At 45.0% G+C, this 15,032-nt stretch overlaps 1 protein-coding gene across 18 annotated transcripts in view; it reads right to left on the bottom strand.

The window, feature by feature from the left end:
- ENAH (ENAH actin regulator) overlaps window positions 1-15,032 on the bottom strand; it is a 144,754-nt gene that overhangs the window by 90,873 nt on the left and 38,849 nt on the right. For 17 of the 18 annotated variants that reach the window (XM_073338722.1, XM_073338726.1, XM_073338724.1 and 14 more), the window contains exon 2: window positions 13,374-13,539. In XM_073338722.1, the coding sequence (XP_073194823.1) occupies window positions 13,374-13,539 (166 nt within the window). Of the gene's footprint in view, window positions 1-226; window positions 322-13,373; window positions 13,540-15,032 lie in introns of those variants that run through there. The other variant, XM_073338732.1, reaches the window with a different exon arrangement.

Here is a 15,032-nt window from a genome sequence, read left to right as displayed (position 1 = left end):
AGGGGACATAACAGTTTTCAAGTACATAAAAGATTGTTACAAGGAGGAGGGAGAAAATTGTTAATTTCTGAGGATAGGAGCAATGAGCTTAAATTGCAGCAAGGGAGGTTTAGGTTGGACATTAGGAAAAACTTCCTTTCAGGGTGGTTAAGTACTGGAATAAATTGCCTAGAGAGGTTGTGGAATCTCCATCGTTGCAGATTTTTAAGAGCAGATTAACAAATACCTGTCAGGAATGGTCTAGAGATAATACTTAGTCCTGCCATCAGTGCAGGGGACTGGGCTAGATGACCACTGGAGGTCCCATCCAGTCCTATGATTCTATGATTTAAAAAAAGTTTAGACAGTTAACGACAATCTCAGAGTCATCTGTAATTCTACCAGTTGAGTTAGATCTACACCAAAATAATTTCACAAATCACAACACGACAGGAACTAGTGTATCAGCATGCACATTTTGCTTCAAGGACGACTGTCAACCCTAAATACCATATTATTTCACACCTTAAATTTAGTTCAGCTTCAGAGAAAGATAATCCAATTAATATTTCTGTATTTTTTTCTTTTAAATGAAGATTTGTCAAACTTTGACATCAGAAATAAAATGCCTTGCCCTTATAGTGGAATCATTTTAACACTAGAGAGATTAACATCTACTCATTCTTTGTAGAAGAAACAAAAACAATGAGTTTTGTCACTTTTGCTTCTCACTACATTCACTCTCATGAACAATTGGATGTTGATGAGATACCCAATACAAGAGTACTACTTTCACATCACCCTCCATAGCATTGGTGTCCAAACTTTTCCTCTCAGCCCCGCATCAGTAATGGAATGTGTCTGCAGCCCCCTGGGCCAAAAGCCGAGCTGCGGCCAGAGTTGGGAACAGAGCTGCGGTTGGGAGCAAAGCTGCAGCTGTGGCCAGGAGCAGCGCCGGAGTGGAGCAGAGAAGGGCTGGGGGTGTGGGGATTGGCCTGGGCCCCGCAGTACCCCACCTCAATGTTCCTGCACACCCCCATAGGGGACACGGCCCACAATTTTTGCAACCTGGCATCATTTTCAAAACCACTCTTAACCAGCATGGAGGGATCACTTCTGCATGTCATGATCCTGACAGTTACTAATACACAGAGGCTGCTGCACATGTATTTGAGATCATGCACCCAAGTGATGGTTGCTTTGGAGGCTAGCTGTCACACTACCAAGCTGATCTGGCTAAAGGAGAAAGAGGATGTCAAGCTGCTACTTGTGGATGATCTTTTCCTGGGAGCAGCTTCACTTACTGCAGAGCAGTTTCTGGACTTGGGAAATGAGCAGTAACTGGTAGGAAAACAAAGTGATGGAAACCTGGGGATGACCAGCAGAATTTCAGATGACAAAGGCCACTTTCCTAGAGATCTGCAGGGAGCTCACCCCAAATCTACAGCAACAGAACACCAACATCAATGCTCTTCTAAACATGGAGAAATATTTGGGCATTCCCATCTGGAAGCTCAACACCCCGACTGCTTCCAGTCAGTGACTAACCAATTTGGTGTGTTAGGTTGACTGTTGGAGCTGTTGTCATATAGGTGTCATACCAAAAAGAAGGTGCTGATTGGGTGGGCCAACAATGCTCAGAACCACTAACCACCACACAACAGGACCATCAGAGGCTCGTTCACCTGCACTTCTACCAATGTGATATATGCCATCATGTGCCAGCAATGCCCCTCTGCCATGTACATTGGTCAAACTGGACAGTCTCTACATAAAAGAATAAATGGACACAAATCAGACATCAAGAATTATAACATTCAAAAACCAGTTGGAGAACTCTTCAATCTCTCTGGTCACTCGATTACAGACCTAAAAATGGCAATACTTCAACAAAAAAACTTCAAAAACAGACTCCAACAAGAGACTGCTCAATTGGAATTAGTTTGCAAACTGGATACAATTAACTTAGGCTTGAATAGAGACTGGGAGTGGATGGGTCATTACACAAAGTAAAACTATTTCCCCATGTTTATTCCCCACCTCCCCCACTGTTCCTCAGACGTTCTTGTCAACTGCTGGAAATGGCCCACCTTGATTATCACTACAAAAGGTTTCCCCCCCATCCCCCTCCTGCTGGTAATAGCTCACCTTAAGTGATCACTCTGGTTACAGCGTGTATGGTAACACCCATTGTTTCATGCTCTCTATGTAGATAAATCTCTCCACTGTATTTTCCACTGAATGCATCCGATGAAGTGAGCTCTAGCTCACGAAAGCTTATGCTCAAATAAAGTAGTTAGTCTCTAAGGTGCCACAAATACTCCTTTTCTTTTTGCGAATACAGACTAACACGGCTGCTACTCTGAAAAATGCTCAGGATGTTATTGATGGATTTGCACGCTTTGGATTCCCAAATTGTACCGAGGACATTGACAGAAACCATTTTTGCCCCCTGCATCAGGCCTCAAGATTTATAAATAAAAAGGGTTATTGCTCCAAGGCCTGTTTGATCATTGTGGCACATTCAACGATATTTATCTGGGGTACTCTGGAAAGGTCCATGATGGAAGGATCTTTTGAAACTCCCATCTGTTTTCCCTAATCAAAAATTGAACTTCTGCTAACAAGATCACTATGGACATTAACAGTGTTGTGAATCCCTGTGTTATTCTGGGAGACCCAGCTTACTCTCTGCTTCCGTGGCTTACCAAGTCTTTTACTGAACTTGGATAGAAGAAAGGACCTGTTCTTCTATACCTTGAGTAGCTTCAAGATGACAGCGGAACATACATTTGGAAGGCTGACAGGGAAATGGGGATGTCTAAGAAGACTCGAGGCTGCTGAGCAATATCTGCCCTGTGTTACAACTGCTTGCTGTATTTTGCACATCTATGAGAACAAACAGAGCCCCACTGATATGTGGGAGGTAGAGGTGAAGAGACATTCAGAGTGCTATGAGCAGTGAGACAGCCTTCCTCTGCAAACTGCAGCAAATCATCAACGGCCACATTGTCAGGTATGCCTTGTGCTCCCTACTAAGGGCTGAAAATGCTGAAATGATATTTCATTTTGCTTTCTTGCAGGGTTTCATCGCCTTGTGTGTCAGCTGTAGTCTTTTGTGGCTCAACTGTTTTATACAAGCTTTGGGCAACAGTCTATTGAAAGATCATTTGTTATATTTAAGGGATGTGTAATTATTTTTCAGAAAAGCTCAAAGTTTACATTAAAAACTTTAATAAATATCAGACAGTGCAAACTATAAAGCGATTAACTGAACAAATCTGTGCAAACTTTAACCATAGTCACACAAACCACAAAAATTAAACAGTGTAAACTTTGGAATAATGAAAACATGTGAAACACATCTTTAAAAGTACTGAGTGCACACATTTGTGTTGCACTTTTCACAAACATGATAAGGTGCAGGAAATCTGCCTGTTGTCTTTTCCCGAGGTGTAGAATGACAAGGAAAGATGTCATCACTTGTGGTTGTTCACATGAAGGTGGAGTCCCAGATTTAGCTGTTTTCTCTATCTGCGAGTGGGGAGGGAAGTGCCTCTGACTGAAATTTTGGGAAGGATACTGCTACTCCCAAATAAGCTCTGTTGCCAAGGACTGCGGAACACGGCTGAGATGTGATTATGGCTGTAGGAGGTAACATTGTATTAACATGTTCTCCAACAAAGCTGTGTGCTTCTGCATCAGTTCAGGGAGCTGTTTCTGCAGGTCCCTGTCTTTTTCTATGACTTCCCCTTTCAGCTCTGTCTTTCTCCTTCTCCACAAGGAGAACTCCCCTCCAGTCCTATTGTCTTCTTGCTCCTCAAGTGTAGGAGACAAGGGGTCACACATTTCATCCTTGTCTTCCTTTTCTTGACACAGAGATTTGCCAGGCTTTCGGTAGTAAACAACATTCCTGTCCTTGGGGGTTTTGGGGCTTAAGGTGCAGAAGCTGGGCAACTGAGAAACAGAACAAGTAGATACTGTACAAATTCCAGTTTCCATGCCAACAATGATAAAAAAAATTCCCTCAGTTTTGGAAGGCCATTCCTGTAGCCTCTTCCTAGACTGGGATGGGCTTGAAAATGGTAAGATGTTTTTCCATGTTACTTCCCCTTTGCATAGGGATCCTGTTCTTATTATGGGTTGCTGGGGTGGTGAGTGGCAGGGGTAAAGGGGTAAGTGGCAGGGGTAAAGGGCTTGTTCTTGGGGTGTCCGTGGGCGATGGGGTGCTTGCTTTGGAGGATATTAACCTGATACAAGTCACAGTGCAACGTTCATGCCAGAACAGAATGGTTTCTTTGCCTTAAATTCTGTTTTTTCTCACCTACAGGCATTTACAAAGTGCATTAAAAAATAAATAGAGTTCAGCAGTAATTGTTGAGAATGGAAGGGGTTAGCAATGCTGGCAGTCTGATTACAGCTAACCAAGTGCCTTATAATTTCTATGCCTTTTAGATGCCTCCTTTTGGGAAGTATACCGCACAAAATGCTATGTATAGCTGCAAGTTCAGGCCATTGTTCAAAGCAAAGTACTTTTTATATTACCTTATTTTTATTACCTGTGGTTCTGTAATTTATGCCTCTTTATTTAAACCCATCACAGTGCCAATAGCTTGAATGGGATGGAAGTTGTAGGCCACAGCAGTCAACTGAGAGGACGTGGGAAAAGGGACGAGAAATAGGAGTAGGGAGTGGGTGCCAGTCCTGCTGGGGCCCATGAACTATTAAAATATAGGGGTCAACAATCAGCTACTGAGTCAGACTCCCCTCCACCCCCCAAATTGTGAGGAAATATATGACCTCTTCATGACACAATGAGGATACATGGGGGAAGGCTGCTGTAGCAGTGCTAAAATAATGAGAAAGGTATGTGGCTCCAGGAGTGTGTAATCACAAATGGGGTGATCCTGCTTGCAACATTTAAATGGGGATGTAACATTTGGTCTGTATGACTCCAGAGCATTACAGGGTATTCTTGCCAGCAAGTTAAAGAAGTATGGGCTGGATGAATGGACTATAAGGTGGAAAGAAAGCTAGCTAGATTGTCAGGCTCAACGGGTAGTGATCAATGGCTCCATGTCTACTTGGCAGCCGGTATCAAGTGGAGTGCCCCAGGGGTCGGTCCTGGGGCTGGTTTTGTTCAATATCTTCACAAATGATCTGGAGGATGGTGTGGATTGCACCCTCAGCAAGTTTGCAGATGACACTAAACTGGGAGGAGTGGTAGATATGCTGGAGGGTAGGGATAGGATACAGAGGGACCTAGACAAATTGGAGGATTGGGCCAAAAGAAATCTGATGAGGTTCAACAAGGACAAGTGCAGAGTCCTGCACTTAGGATGGAAGAATCCAATGCACCGCTACAGACTAGGGACCGAATGGCTCGGCAGCAGTTCTGCGGAAAAGGACCTAGGGGTTACAGTGGACAAGAAGCTGGATACGAGTCAACAGTGTGCCCTTGTTGCCAAGAAGGCCAATGGCATTTTGGGATGTATAAGTAGGGAAATTGACAGCAGATCAAGGGACGTGATCGTTCCCCTCTATTCGACATTGGTGAGGCCTCATCTGGAGTACTGTATCCAGTTTTGGGCCCCACACTACAAGAAGGATGTGGAAAAATTGGAAAGAGTCCAGCGGAGGGCAACAACAATGATTAGGGGACTGGAACACATGACTTATGAGGAGAGGCTGAGGGAACTGGGATTGTTTAGTCTGCGGAAGAGAAGAATGAGGGGGGATTTGATAGCTGCTTTCAACTACCTGAAAGGGGGTTCCAAAGAGGATGGATCTAGACTGTTCTCAGTGGTATCTGATGACAGAACAAGGAGTAATGGTCTCAAGTTACAGTGGGGGAGATTTAGGTTGGATATTAGGAAAAACTTTTTCACTAGGAGGGTGGTGAAACACTGGAATGCGTTACCTAGGGAGGTGGTGGAATCTCCTTCCCTAGAAGTTTTTAAGGTCAGGCTTGACAAAGCCCTGGCTGGGATGATTTAGTCAGGGATTGGTCCTGCTTTGAGCAGGGGGTTGGACTAGATGACCTCCTGATGTCCCTTCCAACCCTGATATTCTATGATTCTAGGGCACACAGGCAAACAGAAAGTAGATTCTGGTGTGATGCCTTGTAGTATGGGATAGCAGTCATACTGTCAACTTAGTTCAAAATACAGATGCATTCACATGAACTTAACACACTAACTCATTCCAAAATTAACTAAATCCACTTTCAAAGTAGGTTATTCAATTTGCAGTTATTGACTGGTTTATTTGAAAGAAGAATTGCATCATGTGGACCCAGGATATTTTAATTTGAAAAACAAAAGTTAGTGCAAAAAAGCTTCTTGGTGTAGACACGCCCTAAGTGTAAGTACGCAAAAAAAAAAAAAAGAAAAAAGAAAAGAATCATAGAATATCAGGGTTGGAAGGGACCTCAGGAGGTCATCTAGTCCAAACCCCTGCTCAAAGCAGGGCCAATCCCCAATTTTTGCCCCAGATCCCTAAATGGCCCCCTCAAGGATTGAACTCACAACCCTGGGTTTAGCAGGCCAAAGCTCAAATCACTGAGCAAAGTAAGGCACCAAGGCTATTGTAATTAAGTTTTAGTTGTACTTAATACCTATTCTCCTCCAAACTTTTAAATCTTTCTTAGTTGAATAACTGGACTGCTGTCTATATAAAAGTAAATTACATAAAAATCAAATTGAAATGAGGTTCACTTTTAAAGTGAAAGCATCTCTCCTCATTCCCCGACACATATGCCTGGCAATATTGGTATTTTAGATTGCTACACTATGCTATATCCACCTCTCAAACACCAATCAAAAGGATGGCAACCCCTCTCAAAGCCAGGCCCCTTTTTGCAATTGAAAAACACTGTCGAGCAAAGATTGCCCTAGTACACATTCAGTGAGTAAGATATTCCCTTCTATTTACTTCCACACCCAGATGAATAGCTTCTTTTTAAAAAAAAAATACGTCGGAGCAGCAATTTCCAAACTTTATTAAAAAGAATGAGGAGTACTTGTGGCACCTTAGAGACTAACAAATTTACTTGGGCATAAGCTTTCGTGGGCTAAAGCCCACTTTGTCAGATGCATGCAGTGGAAAATACAGTAGGAAGACGTGTGAGTGTGTGTACACACACACACACACACACACACACAGAGAACATGAAAAAATGGGTCTTGCCATACCAACTCTAACTAGATCAATCAAATTAAGGTGGGCTATTATTAGCAGGAAAAAAAAAACTTGTAGTGATAATCAGGATGGCCCATTTCAAACAGTTGACAAGAAGGTGTGAGTAACAGTAGGGGAAAAATTAGCATGGGGAAATAGTTTTTACTTTGTGTAATGATACATCCACTCCCAGTCTTTATTTAAGCCTAATTTAATGATGTCCAGTTTGCAAATTAATTCCAGTTCTGCAGTTTCTCATTGGAGTCTGTTTTTGAAGGGGTTTTTTGGTGAAGAATTGCAACTTTTAGGTCTACAATTGAGTGACCAGGGAGGTTGAAGTGTTCTCTGACCGATTTTTCAATGTTATAATTCTTGAAGTCTGATTTGTGTCCATTTATTCTTTTGCACAGAGATTGTCCGGTTTGGCCAATGTACATGGCAGAGGGGCATTGCTGGCACATGATGGCATATATCACATTGGTAGATGTACAAGTGAACGAGCTTCTGATGGTGTGGCTGATGTGATTCGGTCCTATGATGGTGTCCTTTGAATAGATATGTGGACACAGTGGGCAACGGGCTTTGTTGCAAGCATAGGTTCCTGGGATAGGTTTTTTCGTTGCGTGGTGTGTGGTTCCTGGTGAGCATTTGCTTCAGGTTGAGGGGCTGTCTGTAAGCGAGGACTGGCCTGTCTCCCAAGATCTGAGAGACTGAGGGATCGTCCTTCAGGATAGGTTGCAGATCCTTGATGATTTGCTGGAGAGGTTTTAGTTGGGGGCTGAAGGTGCCGGCTAGTGGTGTTCTGTTATTTTCTTTCTTGGGCCTGTCCTGTAGTAGGTGACTTCTGGGTATTCTTCTGGCTCTGTCAATCTGTTTCTTCACTTCAGCAGGTGGGTATTGTAGTTTTAAGAACGCTTAATAGAGATCTTTTGGTGTTTGTCTTTGGCTGAGGGATTGGAGCAAATGCGGTTGTATTGTAGAGCGTGGCTGTAGACAATGGTTCGTGTGGTGTGATCTGGATGAAAGCTGGAGGCATGTAGGTAAGTATAGTAGTCAGTAGGTTTCTGGTATAGGGTTGTGTTTATGTGACCATTGCTTATTAGCACTGTAGTGTCCAGGAAATGAATCTCTTGTGTGGACTGGTCCAGGCGGAGGCTGATGGTAGGATGAAAATGGTTGAAATCATGGTGGAATTCCTCAAGAGCTTCTTTTCCATGGGTCCAGATGATGAAGATGTCATCAATGTAGTGCAAGTAGAGTAGGGGCATTAGGGGACGAGAGCTGAGGAAGTGTTGTTCTAAGTCAGCCATAAAAATGTTGGCATACTGTGGGGCCATGCGAGTACCCATAACAGTGCTGCTAACTTGAAGGTATACATTGTCCTCAAATGTGAAATAGTTGTAGGTGAGGACAGTCACAAAAAGTTCAGCCACCAGGTTTGCCGTGACGTTATCGGGGATACTGTTCCTGACAGCTTGTAGTCCATCTTTGTGTGGAATGTTGGTGTAGAGAGCTTCTACATCCATAGTGGCCAGGATGGTGTTTTCTGGAAGATCACCGATGAAATGTAGTTTCCTCAGGAAGTCAGTGGTATCTTGAAGATAGCTGGGAGTGCTGGTAGCGTAGGGCCTGAGGAGAGAGTCTACATAGCCAGACAATCCTGCTGTCAGGGTACCAATGCCTGAGATGATGGGGCGTCCAGGATTTCCAGGTTTATGGATCTTGGGTAGCAGACAGAATACCCTTTGTCGGGGTTCTAGGGGTGTGTCCGTGCAGATTTGTTCCTGTGTTTTTTCAGGGAGATTCTTAAGCAAATGGTTTCTTTTATGATACAGTTCTACGGTGACCTGGTATCTTACTTTTGATGTCTCTGACTCAAGGAATATTTTCAACACACCTCTAAACAGCACACTAACCCACAGAAACCTTCCTACCAACACTACAAAAAGAAGGATTCTGCGTGTACCCTCCTGAAAGTTGAAACAACATACTGGACTTCTACATAGAGTGCTTCCGCCAACATGCCCCGGCTGAAATTGTGAAAAAGCAGCATCACTTACCTCATAACCTCAGCCGTGCAGAACACAATGCCATCCACAGCTCAGGAACAACTCTGACATTATAATCAAAAAGGCTGACAAAGGAGGTGCTGTCATCATCATGAATAGGTTGGAATATAAACAAGAGGCTGCTAGGCAGTTCTCTAACACCACATTCTACATGCCATTACCCTTTGATCCCACTGCGGGTTACCAAAAGAAACTACAGCATTTGCTCAAGAAACTCCCTACACCCTGAGCTATTTTCAAACTTTTGAAGCTAAGCCCCGCACCTTTGAGTTATAATTTTTGGTTGTGCCTTCCTCCCCAACCCAGACAGGCTGGGTGACCTGCTGAAGTAAGTCAGGGGGTGGAGGTGGCACTCGCTCTCCGAGTACCGCTGGACCCTGCCCACCCAAAATTGAAGTCAAACTACACCTATGCCTGAGCGTCTGGCACCCCAAGCCCACAACCCCAAGTTATGGGGGGGCTCAGAAAGAAAAAGGTTAAGAATCCCTGCTGTAAAGTCATCTGGAAGGGACAAGTGTGAGGGCCCCACTACTGCTCTTCTGGTGAGATGATGATGGCACCACTGGCGGAGGGGTGCGGAAGATTCCACTGGTGTCGGCAACTGCTCCTCTGTCCCTATGTCAGAGCCCATGCCTTGTTCTGAACTCTGTGTCAGTGGTGCGGGGGGTAACTTTTCCAAGGCCTGAGAGGAGTGATGCAAATATGGCACTGGTATCATTGGAAGGTCCCACGGATTCCAAAAGTGCTACTGAGCTGGCCAGTGGCCCTGCTGTCACGCAGCCGCTGCCACCGCAGTGTTGTCCTCCAGAACCCAAGGGGATTGCTGTTTATGTGGCGAAGGGCTGAACTCTTGATCCAACTCATAGAATCATAGAATATCAGGGTTGGAAGGGACCCCAGAAGGTCATCTAGTCCAACCCCCTGCTCAAAGCAGGACCAATTCCCAGTTAAATCATCCCAGCCAGGGCTTTGTCAAGCCTGACCTTAAAAACCTCTAAGGAAGGAGATTCTACCACCTCCCTAGGTAACGCATTCCAGTGTTTCACCACCCTCCTAGTGAAAAAGTTTTTCCTAATCTCCGATCTAAACCTCCCCCACTGCAACTTGAGACCATTACTCCTCGTTCTGTCATCTGCTACCATTGAGAACAGTCTAGAGCCATCCTCTTTAGAACCCCCTTTCAGGTAGTTGAAAGCAGCTATCAAATCCCCCCTCATTCCTCTCTTCTGCAGACTAAACAATCCCAGCTCCCTCAGCCTCTCCTCATAACTCATGTGTTCTAGACCCCTAATCATTTTTGTTGCCCTTTGCTGGACTCTCTCCAATTTATCCACATCCTTCTTGTAGTGTGGGGCCCAAAACTGGACACAGTACTCCAGATGAGGACTCACCAATGTCGAATAGAGGGGGACAATCACGTCCCTCGATCTGCTCGCTATGCCCCTACTTATACATCCCAAAATGCCATTGGCCTTCTTGGCAAGAAGGGTACACTGTTGACTCATATCCATCCAGCTTCTCATCCACTGTCACCCCTAGGTCCTTTTCCGCAGAACTCCTGCCGAGCCATTCGGTCCCTAGTCTGTAGCGGTGCATTGGATTCTTCCGTCCTAAGTGCAGGACCCTGCACTTATCCTTACTGAACCTCATCAGATTTCTTTTGGCCCAATCCTCCAATTTGTCTAGGTCCTTCTGTATCCTATCCCTCCCCTCCAGCGTATCTACCACTCCTCCCAGTTTAGTATCATCCGCAAATTTGCTGAGAGTGCAATCTACACCATCCTCCAGATCATTTATGAAGATATTGAACAAAACCGGCCCCAGGACCGACCCCTGGGGCACTCCACTTGACACCGGCTGCCAACTAGAAATGGAGCCATTGATCACTACCCGTTGAGCCTGACAATCTAGCCAGCTTTCTACCCACCTTATAGTGCATTCATCTAGCCCATACTTCCTTAACTTGCTGACAAGAATACTGTGGGAGACCGTGTCAAAAGCTTTGCTAAAGTCAAGAAACAATACATCCACTGCTTTCCCTTCATCCACAGAACCAGTAATCTCATCATAAAAGGCGATTAGATTAGTCAGGCATGACCTTCCCTTGGTGAATCCATGCTGGCTGTTCCTGATCACTTTCCTCTCATGCAAGTGCTTCAGGATTGATTCTTTGAGGACCTGCTCCATGATTTTTCCAGGGACTGAGGTGAGGCTGACTGGCCTGTAGTTCCTAGGATCCTCCTTCTTCCCTTTTTTAAAGATTGGCACTACATTAGCCTTTTTCCAGTCATCCGGGACTTCCCCCGTTCGCCACGAGTTTTCAAAGATAATGGCCAATGGCTCTGCAATCACAGCCGCCAATTCCTTCAGCACTCTCGGATGCAACTCGTCCGGCCCCATGGACTTGTGTACGTCCAGCTTTTCTAAATAGTCCCTAACCACCTCTTTCTCCACAGAGGACTGGCCATCTCTTCCCCATTTTGTGATGCCCAGTGCAGCAGTCTGGGAGCTGACCTTGTTAGTGAAGACAGAGGCAAAAAAAGCATTGAGTACATTAGCTTTTTCCACATCCTCTGTCACTAGGTTGCCTCCCTCATTCATTAAGGGGCCCACATTTTCCTTGGCTTTCTTCTTGTTGCCAACATACCTGAAGAAACCCTTCTTGTTACTCTTGACATCTCTTGCTAGCTGCAGCTCCAGACAAGTCTCCCCTCAGTGACCACCTCACATGTCTGCAGCTGACATCAGGGACGGAAGACCAGTGCCTAACAGGTAGTAACCAATGACTTTCCAGAGAGCGGTGCTGGGTTAATGGGGACTGGTGATGTGAAGGTTAAGAGTGATTCTGTACAGGTGGCAACTGGCACGCCAAAGGTCATTTGGGGAAGGAGACTTGCACATACCAAGGTGTTGAGGGAGAAGGAATGGTACTGGGAATGCGGAGTTCAGTGCCTCGAGTAGGCTGGCAATCCGTGCTGCAATGGTGGGGACCGCAAATGTGGAGCCAGTGACCTGGGGTGTATGGCCACGGACCATGGTTGCAGAGCTGGGGATCAAGGTTGCGGAGTCGAGGAACAGTGCCTCTGCTCCGGAGACCAGCAATACGCCTCTGCCCTTTGAGGCGGGCCCATAGCTAGTTTGCCCTTGGATTGGGGATGCAGCATAGGCAGTGCCGGAAGGGCCAAAATATCCCCAGGTGTCGAAGGCACTAACAAGTGCCGAGGTCCCCTGCTGCTCCCAGGAGTCAGAAGCGGATCCCTGGGTGCGCTTAGTAGTTCAGTCAGAGAAGTACCCCCTTGCAGCTCTGGGGTGGGCGGACCTGATAACTTTCCCTTCTGTGCTCGGTGCCAGGGAGCAGCTGCACTGTTTCTTCTGGCTCTTCCTCCTCGCCTCTTCCATTATCTGTGGGGGCACCCAAAGGCTCTGCCCACGGTCAATTGCTCTTCTGAATTTACAACTTATCATCTGACAATTTCATCAGCTCACAAACTTCCTCTATCATCACTATGCTGAAGACTTTAATGCTCCAGTTTTTATGGATAGAAAGAAAGGCAGTAATACAAAAAAATAGGAGGGGGGGGAAAGAGTTCAGAGAAGAGGGTACTGTTGTAGTTGAGTCTGGATACAATGAGGTTTCTGAATGACAGATCTGGCTTTTAGGATGGCTATAAAAGGTTGGAGCTGCCAAGTGGGAAGAAGTGTAGCATTTGATTATGGCATTGATGTGTAGGGCAAAGGAAAGGGAGTGGCAGTCAAAAATAATCCCCCAGGATTGCGGGCCTGTAACTAGGAGGATGACGGCGTTGACAGTGAGAGAAGAAGGGAAATCGAGCAGGTCTAGGAAGAAAAATTCTGTTTTAGCGATATCAGAGCTTAAACAGTTTACTGTGAATTAAGTTGGCTTGCACATAAATTGCTTCATGTTGTTCTCCTTCCCTGTCCACTTGTTTGTCCTTACAGCAATGACCATACTTTCCTCAAATGTTTGGAAAATGCCCAATATGTCCTGGGCGATATCATAAGCTAAATTTGTATTTTTATTATTTTGGATAGTCCCATTACTTTACTGAACAGAGATTTCTTAAATGGAATAAGTATAATAGTTAAAACTAAGTTCCCATTGAAAATTATTAGAGGTTCACTTACCTGATGATCTTGAATTTTCCTGCCCACTACTCTAAATGTATTATTTCCTGTGTGATGATATATATGAACTCTACTGAATCCAGTCGACCCACCAGCTGGTACCCATTTCTTATTGGTATCATCGTAGACCATAACTGCAGCTCGTGCTTGGCAGATGCTCTGTTCACTATTAAGACAAGAAAACAGATATTTAAGGTTAAAAAGTAAAAGCAGAGTTAAGGCAAATGAAAGCGCTACATGTAAACAAAACACACACAAAAATTACCGGGCAAGTTAAGGTAACCCTACAGGAATTTTACCTTTCATCAATGTAGAATTGCTAGCACCATAGCACAGCAATTGTTTCACTTACAGTGTATCATTCTGAAGTAGAGTTCTGCTCACAAAAGGGATGAGCAAAAAGAACCCTATTAATGGTAAAGATGGACCAATATATTTAGCAAAAAAATATAAAGAGTATAATTTAGTTTAAAAAAAAAAAGGGAGAAGCATCAGAGAAGGGGGTCAGCTTATGAACGGGTATAGAGAGAGGGAGAGGTGGGACACAGCCTCTCCGCTTCTGGCCAGGCTGCTCTCCCTCCAGCCTCCGAAGCAGCTACAGCTCCGGGGTTGGCAGGCTGTGGCCGCGCCACCCGGCCTGTCAGAGCCATGCCGCCCAGCCTGCCAGAGCAGGCTGCAGCCAGGCCAGGGACATCCTCCCCTGGCCCTCCCCAGATAAGGTGGGAAGGGATGGGGAGAGTGTGGGGGTCCCAGGCTAGGGGTGGGGTTATGGAGGGGGGGTCCACAGGGGTTACTCTCCTGACCCCCAGCTTCTCCCCCCCCAAAAATTTCCCCACCAGTTGCTGTCCCGGCCCCTCAGGGTAAGCAGCTGGCGCACCAGGACACTTTGTTTACTTAGGTTTACCTCCATGTCTGCGGAAACTCAAGGTAAACAAACCATCTCGGCCCGCCAGCGGCTTATCCTGATGGCCTGGGAGCCAAAGTTTGCCAACCCCTGAATTATAGGGTCGGGTTATGAATGGGTCATAAACCGGTTCCTTTATAAGCCGACCCTTCCCAAGATGGATAAGTGAAAATGTTTATGATCGAGTATATACGGTACTTTCCATGCCTTTCTAGGTTGCCTCCACAGCACAATGCAGTGAGTTTTACATTACCAGCAAAGTACATACTGGACTGGCACTTACTCAGCCATTTTCCAACAGATGTGGAGTGAGGGGCTGCAAAGGGGCAAAAAAGCTTTAATTTGCTAAAGTGATGAATGCCACCATATTCTAGTAGTTAAAGCCACTGTTTTAATGTTAGGGATCTGCAGTGAAAATTAAACAATCAGTTTCAGCAATTTGAGAAATGTAGGTGTAAGCATTTAAAAGTAAGTATGCATAATGTCTACTAAATACAACCATGTATTGACAGAAAGGTATAAAAATGAAAACCCAGTATTGGCATATCAAGCTATTTTGTTATCAAAAACGGCTGGCACTGGCAATCAACCTGAAAAAGAAATTATTATTTCTCCCACTTCCCAAAAGGTTGAAACTACTCTGTTATACATTCAACTGGAGAGTAGTTACTTATTTTGCTTCATAATTCTGGCTTTCTGACACATACAAAAGCAAGAAAAATATAAGCTCTGTAGAATTGTTCTTTGATGGTCAT

This window comes from Lepidochelys kempii, chromosome 3 (assembly GCF_965140265.1).
Source record: "Lepidochelys kempii isolate rLepKem1 chromosome 3, rLepKem1.hap2, whole genome shotgun sequence".
NCBI classification, from domain to species: domain Eukaryota; kingdom Metazoa; phylum Chordata; order Testudines; family Cheloniidae; genus Lepidochelys; species Lepidochelys kempii.
The sequence above is the reverse complement of the archived record's forward strand: the minus strand, read 5'-3'. Positions and strand labels throughout refer to the sequence as shown.